The sequence below is a fragment of the Opisthorchis viverrini genome (genome assembly GCF_000715545.1).
Source record: "Opisthorchis viverrini unplaced genomic scaffold opera_v5_254, whole genome shotgun sequence".
NCBI lineage: Eukaryota > Metazoa > Platyhelminthes > Trematoda > Opisthorchiida > Opisthorchiidae > Opisthorchis > Opisthorchis viverrini.
The window spans coordinates 228,725-252,374 of NW_008751906.1; the positions used below are offsets into that span (position 1 = coordinate 228,725).

Below are 23,650 nucleotides of genomic sequence, written 5' to 3' on the forward strand. Positions count from 1 at the left end.
TGAATGAAGGAGAACCCTCTTGGAAGAGTAGATATACGAACAGTGTGGGTGAGAATTGGACAGCAAACAGATATACAGTCCGTCCATCAGAAATTATCAGTTCACTGGATGGCCAGTACTACTTGAATGAGGACAACGCAAGCGCATATTCTCTAGCGCATTGTTCCACGTGCTCTAGACAGCGAAAAAAGTGCGGTCCGGAAAAAACTAGTTTGTTCTCTTTGCACTTTGACAAACATTCCAGAAATAAAAGGAAAGCTTTATCAGGCATGAGATATGGGAAATCTCGATAGCTAATGTAACAGGTGCAAATCCAACCGGTTACTGACAGTCTGAAAAGGGACCAATGGATTTCTCATATGTCCAGTCATTGTACTAAGAACTCCTTCATTCCAATCCAATCTACTTTCATTCTGTGACACTATGAGTGGTGTGACCAGTACGATCAACACGGCCAGGGTGACCAATATATCTCATAGTATTCCTGACATATTTTTTTGTTCCGCTACTTCTAGAATCATTTAAAGAGCTTCATTCGCACGTCGTGTTAAACATTTGTTTCCAAAATTCATCGATCCTATCTGTATCTTTGAAGTGCATTTGGACACCGTAAGTATGCTTCTTCCTGTAACATTCGACAGACTATCGGCTGTATACATAAACGAAAGATTCAGCTAGATCCCGGTTCACCCACCCATCAACACCAACGTATCTTACAAATGAATGTGTCGTGAAATCCTTGAAAGTTGGGAAGTGAAGTAAATGGAGATACAATCACCAGAGAAGCAACACTGATAGTGAGATGTTCCTAGTTTTCATTGATCTTATGAGTATTATTGAAACGTGCCTTCACAATGCTGCTTATTTACATATAACATAAGAAGTATCCCCTTCTGCGGAAACTAAAAGTTGCCTTGGTAATGGTATTAATTCACACAGTGGGTTGTGCAATTTCCATCAATACAACCGTTTATGCAGACAGCTGTCAGTATATCTTGATATCCTATTTTCCTTATAGTATTATGCGCTCGTTGACCTTCACATATCAACAAGAACCCGTCAGCTTCCTTCCTAACGGAGGCTTGAACGTCTCCACAATGTACGTGTACAATTCAAGAACTTCTACCGGACAAATGGACTGGCACAAGGTAAGTCAATGAAACATTTCTTGTCTCTCATTGGCATTGAAAGACCACCTCATTTTTGGGTATTTATCAAATTAGTAATTGTTAATTAATTAATGAGCTAGTTATTTAGTTTATTAAGCGATTTCCGAAGCGTTATTTCTGGCGGTCTAAGATTTCAGATCCACTAGTTTCACCCATCCTTTTTATGGGACCGTGCGAAGAGGAATAGCGGATTGCTGGCAACCACTGTGCAACTCTGCAAATTTTTACACGACACAATTCAAAACCACCTTGTGTTGATAAGTATTGGGGTCACAACGGTATCCTCTAGAGCCACCCAGCCAATTACTGCAACCTCAAACGCCTTAGACACACTTTCAACTGCCTTAAATGTACGTTTTGCGAGAGTCACCATCGTACCAGGAATGGTGATCATGCTTCACGCTCACTTTCTTTGCATCCTTGAACTTTCCTGTTGACACTTGCAGTCCTTTCCAAAGGGATAAGAGAAATAAAGCCGTTTCAGTCTGCTCTCTTTACTAGTAAAGACCAACTCTCCTCTGATGTCAAATGGTTCTTTTCTGTATAACCATTTGAAAACCTGGTGATTGAACATTGGCTTTGGGTTTCGTTGTCGCAGTTGATCGCACTCATTTCATAGAGACGAGAAATTTCTATTAACTTGGTTTTAATTCGTGATTCAATTGCAGTTAAAATTTGATCACGTGATGTTGATTCCTTGCTGGAAAGATAAATGGTGCTAAATCCTGTTGAAGTGCGAGTTACTCGTACTGCCAAACGGCAAATTGCGTTTAAACTGGGAGGGTTGCGTGACTGAAACCCCGTGAGGTGGATTCCCGTTTATTTCGAAAAGAACTTGGGAAAAAAGTGTCTAAATGAGCCAGTTTTATGCGAATCCGGAAGCTTACTTTCAACGGCGGAACACAGCAGTGGCATTAGTTATGGTCACTAGCCTCATTAGACCATCTTAGAAGCGAAAAATGTCACACTAGCTACAAACGAAGCTTGCTTACCCTTGAAGAGCGAATATTGCTTAGTTGAAATCCAGCCGAATCCAGGTGGTATAGGGCGGAGATTCAGAAATGCCAGTCACAATGTTGTTCTTCTGCAGGTTTTTCAAAAAAACTGATCAACTAGTCACGGAGGAAACTACAATGCAACTTCAATAGGTAAATAAACTGCATATTTTGGCCAAGTTTAGACAACCGTGCAGTGAGAGGAGGATGGAACAACTGCATATTAACTCGGATCTAGCTCAAATAAATCGAACCAAGCCGTTTATTAAAATTGTATGGGCTCATCCGCAAATTCGAATAAAAAACACATAAAAACAACGGGTACCTGTAACTCATGATGAAGGATCAAGTGTGAGAAACGGAAGAATAGAATTTGAAGCCAGGTCATATCACGGATATACATATGAGGTTGATGGGAGCAGCCAAGGTACCAGAAGACGTACTTTCAAAGAATTTATCGCAAGCATGATTCCCCACCTCAATGTTGTAATTAACGTATGTGTACTCTTATACAGCCTCTCACACATGGTCACTCATAAACCGCCTTAATCCATGTTTACATAGGTGGTTAGTGTTTGATACATTCAGTTGCTTGATAAAAAGGTGTCTGGGTGATTATATCCGAGTGTTCACATATCTCATCTTGCCAAATCTCTACTGGCCCTTCTTATCTATCAATCTATCAGAGGCTCCATGCTCTGATTTGGCTATGTTCATATGTTAAGCGGTATGGAGGTGTTCTTGAGGTTTTTCTGCCCGATGTTAATTCCAGTCTTCGATACATGAGAGCTCTCTGCCGCCTTGCACACTTTTTGCTCATTCTGAAATAATTCGTCAAGTATTTTGAACTCAAGCTGCTTTCGAGTTTCAAACATTTGCCTGGACTTCGGCTCGCGTATCACCTTCCTACAATCCTGTCTAACGCTAACCGTGAGTCCAGTAGGGCTGAGAGTGCCTAACTGATTCACCTCACAAAACTAATAAACAGCAAAATAATTTACTAAAGAAGTGGAAGTATGGACACCAAACAATAGAGGGAGGTTTAAAGTGTGTCATCTCACACGACATCTAGCCGGAGCGTATCAGGACCATAACGTGGACTAGATTCGTAGCAGGTGAAACCAGTATCGATCGAGTGATTGCAAGTATTCTCGTTCTGTCTAGCGACTAGCGCTTGCCCATTTCAAATGTCAACTCTGTTTGGCGTTCTAATAAGCAGCCCATGAAAACTGTCTTTTAGTTAGGCCAGCGTAGCACAACCACATGTCGGAGGCACGGGTGACAGTATCGTCGGGGCCGATCAACCAGAAGAAAAAAGTTGTGGTGATGATCTAGTGTATCGACGTTATGTGCGCCATCGTTATTTGGTCATGCAATAAAAGAACCTACACTTCACATAAGAAATCGATATTCTTAAAGCAAAAAAACATTAGGATAAGACCTCAATGTCAGTATGAGAATAGTAGTTCCGAATTTTAAACAAGCTTTAAAAGTAAGATTGAGCGACTGTTTGATAGCTCTCAAATTTCAGGTCTAAATTCTTCACGGCGAAATATCTGATTTTCAAAGGATGCGCCAAAATAACTCTGCAAGCGTACGACAAAGGTTCGGTACATTTTCAGTCAAGCTATCGCCGTAAAATCCATCCATAAATGATGCCGCATTAGCGGAGTCTCTTTTCAACGTTTTGTGTTTTGATGTCAAGTACCCTATATAAATCAATGCATTCGTTTGTGGTCAGCTCAAAACGATGTGACTCAAAGACGTCGTGAACGAATCTGTTCCACTTTTGAAATCTTGTTAAAATCTAGACCGCTTTTCTTACAAGATCGCTGCTCAGTACAAACCTCCAAAGCATTCAACACCCAGTTAGGCATTTTTTAATTAGGAAGGTTTTGGGGCTCTAATGGGTTTTGTTTAATGATTGTTTTACAGTTTATCCAGACGTCCTAACATCTTATTGTGATTTATACCACAAGTCAACGAGCGTTTCTATAATTCCCCACATTGGGATTGTCACAGTTGTGTGGCATATTTGCTATGCTATTTTATCTACGTAGCCCATCATGAATTCGGTTCGTAGATATTAAAACGGAGATGCTTGTGGGAAGCCGTAGTTTTATTATAAATGCTGTTGATGACACTACTCATATCGTTTGCTATGCAGCTAGCCATTACTCCAGTATAGAAGGCAGAACTAACTTTCGAAACTTATGCATGCAGAACTAGCCAATGACGAGTTTGATTTTGTTGAATTCATCAAAGACCCGAACGTTTCAGATGTTTGTATCTTGTTCATCAGCATACACATAGTCGTGATCGCTAATCCGCTCTGATAATGTCGGGTTAGTGATTGTTCAGCTGTAGCACCTTTTCGGTGCCAAGCTGCCATGCCACACGAAGGAAGCACGAGGGCTGGGATACTGTCAGGTTACCCAAGCCTAGACAGGGGAAGTCGAGAGGTAGAGGCCGGATTCGAACCACGGACCTTCCGATCAGTAAATTCGCGCTCTATCCACTTGGTCCATCTCGCCCCCTTGTCTGGTTACAGATAATCACGAATATCCGGCTCTAGTTTCACCCAGGAAAAAACTTGCGCCAATGGACCACGAGTGTGCGGTTCTTGTGCCTGAGAGACTAGCGGGTTGCTCCGGGCTCATCACTCAACCGTTCACCAACATATTTGTACACGGCCATTCTACAACTTACGAGTTTAGTACAATTAGTCCACTGTCGTTCCCTTGCTGTCGATGTATCAGTAACAGAGTGACTGACATAGATTAAGTAGTTTCAACCCTCAAAACCGTTCATCAAAAAACCTCACAAACCCGAGGATGAAGAGTGCAGTATTATCCCATTCCTGAATATTACACTAAAACGCCACGATGTTTAATCGTCCTGGATTACCTATTGTAAGCCTACATTTGTAGGTCATCATCCCCACACTCTAAGTTCCGTCTTGTTGCAAACAAAACGAATCTGTTCGAGCCTACATAGCCCGTCCCAGTGGATGTTTTCTCGAATCTTATAGGGGGATGATACATGAAAACTTCTCTCCTAATAGAAGACTGCCGTAAACTTGTGGCAGAAGTCAAGAGGCAACATTGTTCTAAACCTTTTAAGAAAGGATTAGTTATCGGCCTTCCGCTGATGGCTGACACATCTGAGGTTTATGCGACACTAATATGTTATCTTCCACGACGTATTTAACGCCTGCCATTGGTAACTTGAGTAACGTAGGTGGTACCTGATTTGTTCGCTCAGCAGTTTGATTGGACTCGTTTCATCATCAATCGATGTTACATCATCAGTATATTGTAAGAGGTGGAGTGGAGCGTAGCGATGGGTCTATTAACACAACCAATGACTATATTAACAGTTCCAAGCCTAGAACCGCATTCACCTTGTGACTGATAGTCTTCCAACGCCTCAAAGACCAAGTGTCGCCCAAAAGTACAAACACGTGCGTTAATTGGTTCCTGATCAGCTGAAAATATCGCTCGAACACGAAACAACTGGAGAGCATTCACCAGATTCGTAGTTAAAAGGAGAGAGATGAAACATCAGGAGCGCTATCCTCGAGCATTTAAGAACCCCAGAACGCTGCGTCAAAAGCGACCCACAGAATCTTTCCAGACACATCTGGAAAGCGTCTCCCACTCTAAAACATCTGCTCATCATTGCCAGAGTATACATAACTCTCTCAACTCTGCCAGCCAAATTATTAGTTCACCTCACCTCTATGAACAGTGATCACAGCTCACCAGGCATACTCAATTTGGTCTGAACTAACGTTGCGTCAGTCCCACCGCTTATGAACAGTGACACAGCTCAACAAGCAATATCAATTTGGTCTGAACTAACGTTGCGTCAGTCCCACCGCTTACATTTGACTGATATCCACGCTGTAACACTTTCACAAGGGATATCAGACTTAGCAAGAACTTTATTAACAAGTAGATCGGGTAACAAATTCTGAAAACCGTTGATGACCGGATCAGTCGATAATCCTGTCGTCAACGTCAGCTGTCATTTAGTTTGCATGATCAGGAGCGCAATTAGTGCGACTACCGAAACTGTCAATGACAGGCCGAGTGATGCACAAACTTTGATTATACTGGCACGTTCCCTCCAAGTTGCAACAATTCTTCCCTCTTATTATAATCATTTCTCAAATAGTCCGCTTGTTCTGAAGTGTCCTGATGGTTGTGAAACCTGTCTTTTAGCTAGGCATTGTAATTAGCATGCCAGCCGAAACACCACAACCTTCATCACCGAGGACAGAAAATGACACGAAGCATCCTTGGGAAGCGACGAGCATCCTGAAGTGGATGCCAACAACTAGGCTATTTAGTGACGAAAATTTATCGGTTGAAGTCTTCTGTGTGTTCTCAGGAAATCAGTTGGTTATAGTAAATACAATCGGCTGAAATTTACTCCCTGGGTTTTCACCTGGTCAGTGGCTTAAAGACGTCACAATTGAGAAGGAATTACCGCTCCTAAATATTTACTCCAAAGCAGTAAAATAATCCCTGCTCGACAGCATCAGTTAACAATGTTGTGGAATGTAGGTAGCTCGGGTGCGCTACCAAGCTCGGTGAACAGACCAACAACCTCTGAAACCTGTACAAAATGTGTCCGTCTGTCTAAGAGTGCCACTGACTGTCAAGTAGTCTTGTGCTTGTGAAATAAAGCTACTACTGGATGAAGAGGCTGATTCACTGAAGCCACCGAGGTCAGTTACTTTAGCCTTGGATGGAGACAAGAGATTCCGTTTCCTCCAAAATATCTCTTAGAAATCAACCGGGGTGAACTCTATTGGTGGTTGCTCAGGTGACTGTTGTTCTGTTTTTCGAGCTTAGTAAATGCCTTGCAAACTTTCCGTCGCCACCAAAAGAGACAACATTATTGTGCATTTGGGTGGAGTGAACTTTAACCGCAGGGCACCTTTAATGCCGTTATAATGGTATACACTACTGGTGAAGCTTGAGTAGTTGACGTGGTATCCAAGCTCCGTCCCCACATCTGATGGAGGGTGGAGCTCACTATGGAAATTATTAAACCACATTGCAGTGTTCACTTCTTATTGTTCAGTATTCAAATAGCGTTTAGGAAGGTTTATTAGTACGCTTGAAAATGTTTACTTTTCAACAATTAAGCGCAAATGAGATATTAAACTTCGTGTTTAATGGATTTTAACCGCGTTTTTTTTTAACCAAGTTTGAAGCTAAGGCTATTTCTCCTTTCAATAATAGCCCTGTATATTTTCATGAATATCCTAATGCTGTAGATCGAGGTTTGAGTAATATTACAGTCGATTTTGGTGACCATCAGTAATCGAGTTGCTGGACCTCTTCACATAGCAATAAGAGAGATGGTTTGGGCGGAGGCAGATGTGGAACTGCGCGTAAGCCCTTAGAGCCAAAGTAGATCGCAATTAATACAATTTTCAAGCTAACCTGCAGGAGCCTGTCACAAGTCACCAGCCCAACAAAACTTGACAGCATAACATTGGAAAGTGACATCAGTCACCGGTGAAAGGAGGAAGGCCCTTCGCTGCGGAGTTATTCATTAGAAAATGTTAACTGACAGGATACAGACTATTGGACAGAGAAGCATAACTCTCATTTGCATCTTATTTACAAAAACTGAACATCCATCTCCTCCTAAACGCGTCTTCTTCAACTTTCCTGGATATTCATTGACTCCAATCATTCATTGCTCAAATCCAAGCAATTGATTCAAAGTGACTCCACAAATTCTCCCCTTTTCAAGAGACGCAATGGGAAATTCAAAGAACAACACATACTACTCACATGCTTCCCCATCAGTAGCATCATCTTTACACCAGTATCGTCCATCAATTCCGTATGGTTCAGTGTAATAAAGCAACTATCCCGCCCAAACACACATCGTCAGGCTAATTAGTGGCTAAGCTGAAGGTCTTTGACTAACCCCGGACATAACATGTGACCCTCATGAAAATCACTGAAACAATAGACACCAATGCATCTTTTACTCAGCTACTTAATTTTTCGTGAATCCCAATGTGGTGCTGTGTGCAAGTCATTGACACTGATGTAAACTAAGGAGAATATAATCGGCGTGTCAAATGGACTGCATCTGCTGTTATTCTTTACCAGGTCCAAAAAAAATATACCGAGAACTCAGGCATTCGTTGCTAATTCATTTTGAAACTGGCGCCATCTGATGATACGCTCATGGTCAGTCTTGATTCCAAGGCCCCCAGTCCATTGCACTGTTTATCAGCCAGTCATGGTAAATTATTTAAATTATAATTTAGAGCTCAGGGGTTGGATGTTCTCTTCGAGATTTCAGAATTGCGCACGACCAATGATTTCCGCAAATGAATAACCTGATTTCCAACGCTTCTTCGCTTTTCGAAAAACAGGACACAGTCTCCATTATAGTGTACCACTGCTTCAGCAAACTCAGTGGGGTATCGTGAATTAATTTGACAGGGACCTTTTACGCTACATTATCGTGCTCCTTCGCAAATTACCTGCGTGTCAGAACAGCATTTCAGACGTCCACGTCTCATGTTGTCACTTTCTATTTATCGATGCTTCTAGCCCAAACGTTTGCACAGTCATCTCTGAAACGAATCTAGTGCCACTTTGAACCACAGAATAGGCACGTTATGACGCAACTGAAGCAGCTTCTGATTCTATTCACGAAACTAAACAGTCCCCGAGAGACGGGCAGCTGCATGCATATAACACGTTTTGCTTCCTAATCTTTGTTAATTAGTTTTTCTCTCCATAGGAGGACTTTCTGTTTTTTTTGCTGGTTTCATTCGGATCCGCAGTAGAATACAGCGCAGTCTACCTTCTTCAGTGGTCTTTTAATTTGTCATTTGGATTCATCATCTTAGAAGCATCGTGCACTGATTTTATTTGGTATTCGACTCCAAATGTTAGTCACATGGGTGTAGACAAACTGTCATTTAGGAGTCAGTGTTCACGCGCAATCAGCCTAAGATGCATCCTACGGGAAATATTCATTATTAATAAGCATAGGTGCTAAATGGAACTGAATATACTTAAACTAGTACACCGACTAGTCTATTGGTGCAGGCCATCAAGAGACATGCTGGCATTTCGGAGTACAGGCTGGTCTACAAACCAAACTTGGGCAATCAGGGCGTTCACAGACCACGAGCGCCTCGTCACCGGGTCATCGAGCATTCAGCTTGTCGGAAATTCTTAAATACTTGGTTTGAATGTTATCCTTTTTGTAATCACAGGATGCTATACAATCAGCAAGAGGGTTAGCCGCATTCTATTTTTACAGCTTCACACGCAGCAATTACCTAAAGGCTAAATGACGCCAGAATCAGGTGTGCCAGTAGGAGATAAAGGAGCTAAAAAGGTTGTCTTGGTCGGATTTCGAAAACATCCAAGCTTGTTCAGAATTACGAGGATAAGGGGTAGCAACAATGGTTTTCCGCGTCCACAACACTCGGGTCAATCATTTGTAAACACGAACTAAAATTTCAGAATGGGTGTCCAGTTTATGGTGCTTTTCCGTTGCTCATGAGTGAAAGGGCGACATTTTCAAGCCAAAGGAGGTAAAGGGACATGTGTAAGAGAGTAATTCGACCGTTCTATAGTGTCGTTTTCAGTGTCGTCTAAATCATAATACTCAGACCCACAGTTGAAAAATACATCTTTCATTCACAAAGAAAACTACTCACAAAGTCGCTAAAACTCTTCGACAGCCTTTTTGGGGATCTTCATGTAGGCGCAGACCCCGAGTTACCATCAATCTGCTTAAAACCCGTTCTGAACATTTCCGCCGGTTACTAAAAGAAGTTTGCAGTAAGGTTGAATGTACCCAGTTAGTATTGCTCAGACCAACTTTACCAGGAACATGGTGAGTCTCAATTGCCAAAAGTTTGGCCTTAGAAGCCTCTGACTGATCCGATCAATTGTATTGAGAAGCTGTCCAAAATAACGGAAACAAAATGGCTTCTAAATTTTACACACTGGCTGTAGCACGATTGCTAAACTGAAACGTGTTTAATGAGTGCTTTACTATGTTTGTCCCTCTTTTGCACCGTGCGCCATCTGTTTTAGAAAACTGGTTTTGAAAAAGGTACGTGAAGCTACTGCTCTCCTGGATAATATATTGTATGCTTGTAAGAGTCCAGAGATTGACTTCCGCGCTAGTGAATACTTTGTCAGCTTTACCTGCAGGTGAATGTCAAGCGAATTAAAGAAAAACGTCAGACATCTTGGAAAAACATATGAATAATTCGAACCTTCCCGATTTCTGATTTGATTTCAGGTCGGCACATGGTCCATGAGTAATAAGTGGGGTAAACAAATATCTCGGCTACTGATTGATGGCGTCACCTGGCCTGGAGGGTCCAATTCACCACCAAAGGGACGGCCAAGTAAATTCAAAGTTCGTGTCGTGACGATCAAAGAAAAGCCTTTTGTTATTTATCAAGCAGTGCAGGTGAGTTCTGTGATTTGTTTAAATGTGTGGCGTCTACCAGTCTACCTTAGTCATATTTAATGGTAGTATGGATGTACTTACATATTTGGATGAATAGGTATGAAAGAGGTAACTGCTGACAAGCATAAAATTTGGTGAAGTGAGGAGCTTCAGACAGTACTGGGCATACTCCACATAGGTACTGAGCCGGCGCACTATTTCGCCTCCTTAATGTCTAGCGGATTCTGAGCCCTGTCAATGAGCACCTTGCGTGAACTTCAACTGGATTCAATGTACTTCGGAATCATCTGAACTGCGTTGATGGAGGGTCATGACGACCTTGATTAGCTTGAATGAGACCTCAATATACAGAGAAATATATATATGCTCTGGACAGAACTCTGGTCCGTTGAGACATGGCGCATCAGTGATTAGATTGAAGTCGAAATGCATAAGTTCAGCTGATAAATTAGTATTTCGGACAGCCAGCGGTCCCAAGCGCAGGCCCTTTCGGATGGTGTTTTCGATTTCTCTTGCATCCTTACTTGAACTCATATTCAGAAGTGAAAATAAATGTTGCCTGACAAATTCTACATCTTTTGCTTACACCTACAACGATGAAGTACACGTATTTATTTTAAATCAACAACATTCATGTTACCATCAAATTGTATCATCACGTTGAGCCCCAAATTTCTTTTCGCAATAACAAACCGACCTTGAGGCTCGATGGTTGCCCACAGATGTAAGTCGGGAACAAAATGCGTGTAATTAGTTTTTCTAGTAATGCTAACTTCCTTCAAAGGCAATTTCGGTAAGTCAAAAGAAATTACGGTCTCAGTTGACCATCTTAAATGTTAGACCAACTATAATTAGGAATTTTTTAGTTGAGCTTTCAGTAAATTTCATCCTCAGTAATCGGTTTTCCAGTCCTATTGTTGCTTGTTTTTTTAACAAAAGTATACCTAATTTTTAAGTTTGACTTCAAAGATACTACAATGATTTTTCTGCTGTGTTGATCGTTACGTCAGCGTTCTTCATTGCATTCTGAGAAACCTCAGATTCTGCAAAAGCACTTCCCATTGTAACGGGGCACCAGTTAAAGGGACAGACGTTTTCAGGCCTTTTGTGCCCCTCTTTGCAGTGGGGCAGAAAAACCGGGTCTGAAGTTTAGTCCGCCAACTTCAAAACTTCAAAGCGTAATCCATGGAGAAGTATGACGGAAGTGTGTGGATTAAATAGAATCCAGGCAACCCAGTTACGCCTGCAAACATAAGCGATCCATCAGCGGGAGGACTAAAGTCGGTCGCTGAACAACTGAGAGACCTGGCGAATTCACGTGTTCCGTTATAAAAAAATGGCTACGAAATGCCCGGCTTAAGGTATACTGAGAGCTTGGAATGCTAATGACACCTTGATTTGGCGACCATCTGGACAATACACTAGGCGATCTACTAGATTTGTAAGCCACAATTTGCGAGTTGTACGATGAATGGTGCACTTTGTGGCTATAGAAAGATATCAAGAGTTGCATGTGTGCAATGCTCACCATATGATCACATCTAAAGTGTGAATATCGCAGTGGTGACCAAAGGTTCCGTGTCACGAGATGCGTAATAGCATAGAGCCTGATGTTAGCCTTATTCCGCACTACCAATTATGTTGACACGCTTAGAATTTGCTGTTTATTAGCATTGTGATCCATTTGATGATTCTCAAGATCCACGTTCTAAAAAGACGGGTCTAATTGTCGACTGTTTAGCGATAGTCAGCAGTTTCGTTTCGAATTTGTCTCGTCTCAAGACTTGACTTGGCAGAAGATCAACTTATTTCCAAGCACTGTGACAAAATCCTTCCGTGACTAAACGTTTACTGTCGCATGCACCCCAAAACTGCTGCACCAACCTAAGTTTCAACCTGTAGGTCCCACACGTAAGGAGGAACGATTATCAGCTGTCGATCACTAGATAGGTGTCAAGGTGTCAGTGGAAAATTTTACTCTGCGTTCCACCATCTACGCCGGTCACATTTACGTTTCATCGATTGATCGTTTGTATAGGCAATGTAATAAAACCTGGTAAATTTCGATGCCAGTAAGCAGCTGACTCTCAGGGTTGTGTGGGATATTAAGCTAGTAGGAGGGTATTTGGTAGTTTCCAATTAACGGTTCGTCCTGTAAGTGCATATCTCATGAAACTATTCCAGAGTTTCAAACTCCAGACTCCCACTGGTCGAATGCTTAACCATTCGGTCTCCAGCGGCAAAAGAGCAGACTGATGATTTCACAATAAGATAGGATACAACGTGGCTCATACTTCAGTCGCTTCAAATTTTCACTTACTGACGGGCTTGTTAAATGAGGACGTCTCAAATGGAAGACTAACTCATGTTGTGTGTGAGGCAGGACCGAGTGTGTGCCATCATCAGGCGAGATGGGAACACCGGTCAACGCTTGTGCTCTAGCTGAAGAATGTGGCATCAATGAAAGTACTCTAAGTTAGCGGTAAAATGTTGAACGTCATGAGTTTACTACTCTGAGAGCATTCATGATAATGAGAAAACAAAAGGAAAGTTTTAACATTGAAAAAGTCGAAGTTTTTGCCGGGGAAAACGACATATTAGGGCGTACTTTTAGTGAACTAGGTAAGTCCACCAACTAAGAGTGCACTAAATTCTCAGCACACTAAGTAAAACACGAGACAAGTCAGGATTACCGGTGCTTCATACTGCTACTCGAGTATTTAACGGATATTCACGTCAGTTAATATTCTATATTCGAATGGCTGAGCTTCTACTTCTGTTTTAGTAGACAGAAGTAAACACGACACATTTCTCTTGATTCATCGCCTGATTCAATTAGTAACATCCAATTTAATTTCAAGTTAAACTAAATGCATTTTCGTTAGACTGTTTCCCTTAAACAGTGTTCGTCGGCTTAGTAGCTAGCAGTGACAACCGAAAAACTGAAATAAGTCTTCACAGGGATATCTTTGTGACCACTGATCCAAAACCAGAACAATGGTGCAAGTCCGTGTTAGGGAATATATTACCAAACACGGTTGTGAGGAAAATCATTTGAGGTGCGGAGCGCATGTGCAGGCAAGTAGTGCACCACGTGCAGAAACAGCGAGTGCATACGAAAAAATTGATGTTGGCTTGAACAAATGTGTTCCGTTCAGTCTGGTTCAAGCACTTTCGTGCACTAAAATAAGATGTGAGATTTCACATGTGAAATTAAATTCCCTCAAACGCCACTCCAGTGCTGTCAATGTTTAAAACATCTTATTTCAGCAATGTTTGAAGCCCAAATTCGGTAAGACGTTTAGCACCCAGAAGAGATGGGGAATCTCCGCCATATTCCACATCCAAACAAATGAAATTAGGCCCAAGTAAGAAAACAATTGGCAGGTCTGTTAATTGTAGGCTTTAGTGGGATTTGTAGAATTAGTATTGAGATCCTTTTCTTCCGAACAGTCCGAACAATTTGAACAGAAAAACGAAACAAGTTTCTGCCTCTCACAAAAGTCCCACAAACTCACTTCATAAATGGGTGTTAACACGTCAAGAATTCAGTTATCAAAAATCACATATCGGATAATTGAAAACGGATGTAAAGACTAAATGCACTCCACCAGGATGACTTGGGCTAGTTTCATTTCACGGCAGTTTGTTGACCTGGGTCGTGTCATCACGTCAAATGTAATGGACGGGAAAACCTGTCAATGTAGCGCTCAGTTAATGTCAAACCGGACATGCGACGAAAACAGCATCAGTCAAATAGGTGTGTATACCGAATAGAAGTAGAGAATGCCAAAAAATTCTAGGTTGTACCGAGTTGAGTCAGTTTTGGGAATGCCAGTAAAACGAGAATTACTGTATGGAACTGTGAATGAGTCTGATAACTGCTCACCTCAGCCTTCTCATGAGTGGAAAAATGATGACACCGCTTCATTCTGCACGCAGCTTGCTTTTGAGCCTTCTAATTCCTAGCCGGAGGACAACTAGCAAGATGGAAATTTTTTTCACTCTGTTGGCTCCCAAAATATGATTTGTAATGGACAATCTGAAGATTATATTAGTTCATCCAAGACGCCATAGTGTGAAACGACCCGGTAAGCACACGAACGTCTGGTAATCTGTTCTACCTATATGCGTGAATTCCTATGTATAAATTAGTATCCGATAAATAAAATAAGGATATGATTGCTGCAACGGAGAAAGAACAGTCAGTTGAATGTACCAAGTGTTTAATGGGAGCAACTTACTTAATGAACATGATTAACCTAAAGATCGAGTGACAGAGCAAAAGAGGATTCCAATACGTTGCATCCTGTATGTCAAAATGTGTATTGCTCGCATGGAGATATAGTTCAAAGAAAATGATTTTAGGCTAAAAACCAACTTAAAGATTGTTTTGACTTCCAATGCACTTCAGGAATCGTCCTATTAGCCACAGTATAGGGCCAAAACCATTACGAAGAAGAGATTTGGGAACGTGATCCTGGAGACAGTCCAAGACTGAGTATAAAACAACAGCGTTTGACTTTGGCAGAAACGGTTCGTAGATGATAGCAACAGTTGACATCCTCAAATCGAACAACACCTAGGTTATCCCAGTCAAGGATCTCGTAGAATAGACATTCTCGGCCACGAACGGTGGAAAGCTATCACAAAAAAATTTGACTGCGCTTACCTGGTCTGAAAGAAAATGTAGTTTCCTGGCTTTTTAAGTGAGTTCATCAAGGATGTCCGTATAAGTTGATTCGTACTTCTGTGAGTTTATGAGCCGCAACATTCATAGGCATCCACAAAAACATAGGCACAGTGAAGCTGACGGAAGGATCCTTAAGTAAGAAGGTTGCGCATTAATAAAGGCGAAAATGAGATGAAACGTTGAAAAGTATCCAAGGGATCCATTGGTCAGATGCCGTCACGAGGAAAATCAAACGACACCATCAGCGGCAATAATGTGGTCCAGGGACAGTTAAAACACAAGTTAATGATCTTCGAAAGAGATACGTGAAGGTCTCTAATGTCGAGCATGATGGTTTGTATAATCAGCTGTCTTGCTGATGTATTCAGGAATAGACGTATAGTATCATAAGCACGATTGCTGACTGGGCCGGCCATTATCTAAAGACGTCTTTCTTATCCAACAAAGATGTATCTGCTATCCTTCGGAAACGAGTTATTCTTCCGCCACGGAAATACTGGTAGACAGTAGTGGGCACCTGGGGGGGGGATTGGATATGTCATTACGCGATAGGAAATGAAGCATTCAGGACAAACTAGCCACTAGCTTCTCCCAAGAGCTTTCAACAAATCGAAAAATTTTGGGGTCCTGACTTGACCAGTTCAAGGTCTCTACAAAGCAAAGTTATGGCATGGGAAGCAGAGAGGTTTATCCTGAAGTTGCGTATTTCACACATCTGAACTATTCAAGTCAATTGTCTTTGATAGCTTGATCGAAATAAGTAAGTGAGCTATTTTCGCTTATGTTCCCAAGTACTCAAGCTTCATATGACGTAACATGAATCATACTAATCCTTTCATGAAAATTTGAGAAACCGGTGGTGAAAGAGTTGATATTTCCAGCTCATCTACTTCATCCATAGTTTGGTTTGAAGCAGCCATTAGCAGATAATATTAGAATGCTTCATCGTCCACTCACTATTACATGGGTTTCAACAACTATTATTTTTCCTATTCAAATTACTTTAGTAGCACATCAGGTTTTTCACTATCCCTCCAAATGATTACTATTTTAGTTTATTTTATTTAATTTAAATTCAAATGGTTGTGACAGAATGTATGAACATATTTTGGTACTTCATGATTGGCTCACGATAACATCTGCTTAAATTAACGAAGTGCAATCGCGCTTCATTCTTTCCGGGGAACAAACAGACCCATAACATTGTAATTTTCATTCTGACTGAAATCATCGTTCCTCTGAAGATTTCCAACATGGTTGGTGAATCACTGGTTGTTCAGTTTTTCAACACTCAAGATCGAGCCGGAATGATGCTTGTGAGAATTATAGACGCAGTAGGGACAGATGAACGGGAAACTCTTGTTACACTTCAACCGACTAAGTGACTACATACTATGGTAATTATTCTACAAAGTTGCCTTTTGGTCTGGAACAAATGACCATATATTTTAAGACGTGAGTGAGAACCTTTGGGCATAATGAGGCGGAGGCTGAAGCGTGAGATACGAGGTCCTCCTCAACTTTATACAAAAGAGGGAAATATGATGAATCCCTTCAAATGCGCGCGACTCTATACAAGGGTTTTTCCCGAGGTTCGACCGACACTGGACGCCAGACTGACATCCTGGACTAGCGGGGATTTGAGAAAACAAGGTGACGATAAAACGTGAGGAAAATTGCAACATTCACGTCCCTCAGTAAAGACCACCTAAGAAACCGACTATAGAAACGGCGTTTTTCGGACAGTTTACTGTGCAACCTATGTCATTCAAATTGTACATAATTACTCACTATGCAAACCATATGAAGTTCGCTAGTCAGAATGAAGAATTTATGTTTAACTTTTCTCCCGAACCGTTCCATAAGATCAGCGGCATGTGTTTACGTTGGAGTGCTAACGCACTGACCCTACGAATTGGTGTCCCTTTTATTCCATCCGGCTTGTCCTGTACTACTATTATGATTCTACGAGTCATTATTAGCAGGTGTTCCTCAATAACAATAATTTCTCTATAGGTCTTTTCCAATCAACAACCCTAACCATAACATAAAGAATTCCCCTATTTTATTCACTGCCGGTGTTCCGCCAACTGTTTGGGGTTGGCTAAAGCACCAACCGCGTAAACAGTATGTGGATCTAAATAGTAGATAACAGACTACCCGAAAAGTTGTGTGTTGCTTCAGTTTGACCGTGTAACGCAAATATGTAAACAGTAGCTATTCATAGATATTGAATTGCAAGGGATGTCTATTCTTCTTGATAGCTCCCGAATGATTTATGATTAGCATGCATATTCAGTGTTGCTATTTATGGGTGGAGTGGCACATGAAAATTACACAAAAAACAATTTCGGAATACCTACGGTGCCCATTTTTTTTCAGCACATGACTTGGAGTGTTTGATCGTGAAATTAATCGGATGCAGATAGTTGGTAACACCCAGAGAACCTCGCAACCCAAAATGGCTTAAATACCTTCGGTTCTTGCCTAAAATTCACCTTAAAAGTCAGTGGATAATTAGCATTAAAATTGGTATCGAATAGATGCTCGTGAAATGGCTTATTTTGGCGCTCTGGCTAAGTTACTAGCTGCTGCGCATAATATTCGCTCACTCGAATCGACGGGTGACGCCATCAAGGAATAAACGACAAGCGCGAAAACAGTTTGCTAACACACGTAAAGGAGCACCGAGCCATCCACTTCTGAGACCTAGTTGGGCCATGGAAGCCCGTTTTTTCGGAATACTACGGTGCCCATTTTTTTCAGCACATGACTTGGAGTGTTTGATCGTGAAATTAATCGGATGCAGATAGTTGGTAACACCCAGAGAACCTCGCAACCCAAAATGGCTTAAATACCTTCGGTTCTTGCCTAAAATTCACCTTAAAAGTCAGTGGATAATTAGCATTAAAATTGGTATCGAATAGATGCTCGTGAAATGGCTTATTTTGGCGCTCTGGCTAAGTTACTAGCTGCTGCGCATAATATTCGCTCACTCGAATCGACGGGTGACGCCATCAAGGAATAAACGACAAGCGCGAAAACAGTTTGCTAACACACGTAAAGGAGCACCGAGCCATCCACTTCTGAGACCTAGTTGGGCCATGGAAGCCCGTTTAGAATTTCGGTACCATACAAGAAGAATTCGATCTTAGTAGGTGATTCAGGAATAAGGATAAATGACAAAAGATAAATGCATGATATTAGATGGATAAATATGAGTAAACGAAAAAAGCAGTTCATAGGAAATAGCTCTTACTAAAACGTAACTAGAATCAGCCAACGTATTGCTTGATCTAACTGGAACCTAATTGTAATCTGTCCTATAAGAGGATATGTTGCGTAGCATTTTTGATTACCAGACGGATTCTTTAAAATGTGATGGTTCAACAGGGAGCCTGTGAGCATATTTTTTAGGTAACCACGAGTAAGTTAAGAAAGCTGTGGGGAAATGTCGAGGCTCCTCAGACAGAAGCTTCTATCGGTGCTCACAACGTGTGTAGCCCGGTCCCTCATGTGTTGGTTGGCTCTTTCGGGTTCTTGAGTTTTCAAAACCATGACAGTAAAATCGATAGAACTTGATTCTTTTTCAATTTCTGCCGCGGAGAATTTCGTTTAAAAAAGTCACAAATAAATAAATATCACAAAAAAGGACAAAACGCAGCCTTCTTTCGACTGAAAGGAAAATCGATCTAAATTTTGGTTCGAAACTAATAGGATTCGGTCTTTTTTATAACCCACTTTGAAAATCAATGATAAATCCACAGGAACCAAAGCTTTACTAGAAAAACGTGAGTAATCATGTTAGGGCAATGTGGCAGGATAAACAAGAATTAGTTGTTTAGGTTAGAATATTCGGGTCTCTCTTCCTACAATCAATTATTTAAGGGAAGTCTTGAGTTTGACCAGAGTCTCTTTTCTCGTTTTTACAGTTTTGTTCTGAACACATGAAATGCTAAACACCTTACTTGATTGTGCCTTTCTTGCTGGGTTACCCTGGTAATCGGCGGTTTGTTGGTGTTTTCATTTTTAGTCGGACACGCTAGACTTTTCCCGCAGCTGTCTGCCTTTTCAAGTTTGTTCGTATGTTTTCCAATCAACAATACACAATTAAAATAAGTTTTAGCTGCCTTAACACTCGGTTACTTTAGAGTCGTCATTACCTCATCTCAAATTCTCCACCCTGGCTTGCTTTTGTTCAGCTATGTCGACGGAACCACATACAGTTGAGTACCTCGTGTAGTTTGCAGAAAGAAGAAAGCTATTCCTAAAGGGCGATGCAAGCGCAACAGTAACTTGTATGGTATGCTAAACCACACCACTTAGAATTTTTTATAGAATCGTTCAGTCTGATTCAAAGCATCACCCACACTTCATTGACTTCTCCATCCACTTTGACCAGTACATATGACTGTAGTTTCTATTTCAAGCATACTCAGCTACCGAAAACCTAGGACGTTTTTAAAATGTTCGTATATGATTAATCATTCGGTTGCGCTTCTCAATATGCGCCGTAAAGCAGAATACACTGTGACTCGTCGAAAATTTCTTCGCCAAGTGGTTGCTATACTGCTATACGACTATATTATTCCTAAGAACCTAGTAGTATCCAGTATCCATTCCGTGGACCTAAGTTGGACAACCCCCTGTGCCCCCAGTTTTCTAGTTAGTCTGTGTTTACCTGGTTGTTGTGGCTGAGATTACTGCAGGATGATCATCTGATGCATTTGAATATGATGACATAAGCCTCTACCACGACAGAAAGGTGCTGTACAAACAATGCTGAGATCCACATGGAGTTTGTAAGTGCTCTGTTTCTGAGCAATGCAACCTTGTCCCTTTCTTTAGTCTTCAATGCGTAGCCTCATATCGGCTGACAGTTTAAGTCCGGAGTCTCCTCACATTGATCGTCGACTGACGATCAGGTCACCTTTAGCGTGGAGAACATTTTAAGGGAACTGGCTGACAAACATGAACCTTTCTTCACAATCCACATTCTGTAACCCATCTACATTCTCCATTCCATTTCTTATAATGTGGGGGGATAGACTGCTTGTTCATTAGATGTTGACGCACGCTTGTAGCACAGCGGGTTTTGAAAGCTGTTCGAGTGGGGTTGCTGAATGTTCTACATGTACAGGCCATTATAGCCCTGGATGATACATAAATAAGACGTTTTACTTTGGAAAGGTGATGTTCCCTTCCCAGCCTAATTTTATCACTTGTATTGTGTCTAGATTTTTTAAGGATTAGGTATTTTACATACAATTCGAGTAGAGATCTGAATCCCATGAGTTCTTATTCAGGAAGTTCATCTTCACCCTGCGACCAAAAAAGTCGTACAGAGGCGAATTCAAAGATACTACTACAACGACAACAGCAACATAAACAACACAAAATCTGCAGACCTACTTCCTTGCTTCACGACGGAAAGCAATGTTCGCCTGTGCTAAAACGGATAAACCGAAAAATCGTACGTGATGTTTATCATCATTCACTTCAGAAGCTCATTCGACCAAGTATCAAATTAACTCCCGTCTTTCACAGACGTATAGCTCGGTGTGATGGATTCGGGACAGTTGCTAGTCCTTCTTTGGTGGGTTTCATTATTCTAGTCGTGATCAGCAGCGAAAATATGCAAATTAAGGCTCACAGTTTACTACCGTTGAGAGCCGTCTATGTTTTTGATCTACTCATCCGTTGTAATCCCCATAGGCACTTTCTGCGCCGCAATTTCCTAGAGCTGGGGCAACCATGAATTCCGTCAGACTAAACAACCAAAATCCTTAAGCTCGTTTAACCAATCTGCTGCGTGAAATACAACACCAGCTCTTTCCATCCTTGTGGACCTTGTAATTTGTGCGTACGATCCAAAACTGTTTTCTATTAGGTGCGTCTTTTTTTATTTTCCATGCGCTGTCAAAACTACGTGTTCCTACAGGTGGAAAACAGAGGACACATCAAATGGCAATCCTAAAAACAGAGACCACCTTGCCCTTACCCTTGCTTACAAGATGTAATTTGAAGCCAAAGAATGGACTATCCATTCGCTATCCTTCCGATCCACCGTTATGAATGTTTCCACCCTTTCGGCTTGCGTTGTGAGAACCCAGTTGCATAGGTCTGTGGTCTTATGTTGGAAGAAGTATAACGTGAGATCTGCCGTAACAACTCAACTTACCTGCAGTCAAACTACCTGATTTCTTTGCAGAGACGGCAACCAAATTCGTGAGACAGCTGTTTCCAGTCCCTCAGTATTCCCACAGCTAGAAAAGAAACTAGGTGTCCAAAAAACTAATTTGAATAATTAGATTAGCCTATGCAGAATGTGGACCACATACTTCCGAGATTACTTGGGGCGTGTTCCTCGGCCCACTTCATCCTATTTCGCTCCTGATGTACTTTTTTCAGGTCACCGGGCTATAAAAAAATCCTAAAAACGTACACCACCATCCCAGATAATACATGAACCGATTTGACGCACACAGTAGATTCCCTGCCCAGTTCGTTCGTGTCCTGATTGTTTTCACCATGTAATTTTGTCATGGCGCAGCGGGTCTTCATTTCAATGTTTTCTAACTCACAAGTGCACCAAGGCAGTCAGCATACAAGCCGACCGCCTTCGTCTTGAGTTACTCGTCCAATCATTTAACAGTAAACACGACAGCCATGGGTCACGAACACAGACTTACGTAGGACCAAACTGCACACTCCATTGTCTAACGGACTGCTTGTGTCCGCAACCTCCGCCACACTGGTGAATTGCATATTTTCAAACGAGATGGTCGTTTAGTCAAGCCTGCTTTTTTTTACTAGTGCGTGCATCGAGCCGAGTGTCTAGCCCCCTACCTTAAACACGCATCTCGTGAAAGCACCTCTACCGCTGCACTTCCATCCTTGCCTGGGCAGGGCTTACCCGCTCCGACTACTGAGTGATCTCGAGTTCATTTGGAACAGTGGTGGTGCAAGTCTGGGTAGAGGTGATACATGCGATGTGGTACAGCTCTGCGCTCTGATCGTCGATACTGATGTTCCAAAACCCGTAAACGTTCTTTTTTCCCTTTTCATTCTCATTCATTCTCTCAGACGTTATTGCTTGAGGATGAACAATCTAGCATCCTGACGCGTCAAACCTCACAGAACTTGTTCGACTTCCAGGCTAAATATCAAATAACCGTCCAGCAATACCTAGTAAATTTGTCTCTTTGGTTACACAGCTTACATTTTGTCGTATTTCCTCCAGAAAACTTTACAGTTTGCTATATGAATCTAATGTGTGGATGTTTGTTAAGTAAACTGCACACAAATTTCAAGCACATGTATATATTTTTAATGCATAATTGCCCTGAATCCATATTTCGCCGGCTTAGGAGGATGGAAAATGTGACGGAAATTCTCTGCCTTGTAAACTGCGGCCTGAATCAATGTTTGACACCGATCCGGTCATCCAGGCCACGGAAAGAACTCGCTTCTCCTCGGTAACAGAATCACCACGGCATGCTACGGGAGAAAATGTAACCTTCGATAAAACATCGTCTTATCAGAAAGAGAGAGGGCTGGTCAACAACACACTGCCGTTTAACGCATCCGACTATGTCGATGGATGCTGTTCAGGGCTGACAATGGACTTGTTAATGGAACTCATGAAAGATCTTAATTTCGATATAGATCTGTATGAAGCCCCGGACGGACTCTGGGGTGCATGGACGGTAAGTGCCATCTTACAAATTGAGGGGGACTAGAAGCAAAAATTTATCTGTGCTCCTAAGTTGTTGTATGCTTCGTATCCACTATTCCAAAGCCTTCTACAGTTTTCGTAAGTGTTCTATCTTGAAATATCAAATGTCTTAGTCATGAAATGTACGTATTTAGATATCTTTATCATTGAACCAGGTGGCACTGCGTTTCCACTTGTTGATCTGAACTTTTTGAACCGTTAACTACATCTGATTCATGCACGATTGTAAGCAATCTAACTTTGTCCAGGTACGATTCACTGGAAACTGGCTTAGGTAAACTGGTTGTGTGCGACATCCCATGTGCACTTCTGACATCAGAAATCTCACCAGAGAAAGACAGAAATGTGTTACAATGTGAAAAATAGAATTCGATGAGTAAATTAGAGAAACACGATATAAGCGCATCCCAGACGGGCTTAAGGTCCATACGATTTAGTACTGGGACGGTTCTCCCCGTTGATCATCCACATTGGTGAGTCATTCAGGTTGGTGCCTCTACGGATCTCTGAGCTCATTTATTATACTTCCTTTATGATGGCATCACCAAATATACATATATATATATATATA

General features: G+C 41.6%; 2 protein-coding genes across 2 annotated transcripts in view; both read left to right on the top strand.

Moving 5' to 3' along the window:
- The window catches only part of T265_14723 (hypothetical protein), a gene marked incomplete at both ends in the record, with an annotated part of 30,888 nt that extends 20,240 nt beyond the window's left edge, over positions 1-10,648 (top strand). Inside the window, 2 exons of the mRNA XM_009174958.1 lie at positions 1,019-1,148; positions 10,475-10,648. Of these exons, the coding sequence (XP_009173222.1) occupies positions 1,019-1,148; positions 10,475-10,648 (304 nt within the window). The remainder of the gene's footprint in view (positions 1-1,018; positions 1,149-10,474) is intronic.
- A 12,063-nt stretch (positions 10,649-22,711) lies between these two features.
- The window catches only part of T265_14724 (hypothetical protein), a gene marked incomplete at both ends in the record, with an annotated part of 37,194 nt that continues 36,255 nt past the window's right edge, over positions 22,712-23,650 (top strand). The window contains one exon of the mRNA XM_009174959.1: positions 22,712-23,050. Coding sequence (XP_009173223.1) covers positions 22,766-23,050 — 285 coding nt within the window. The remainder of the gene's footprint in view (positions 23,051-23,650) is intronic.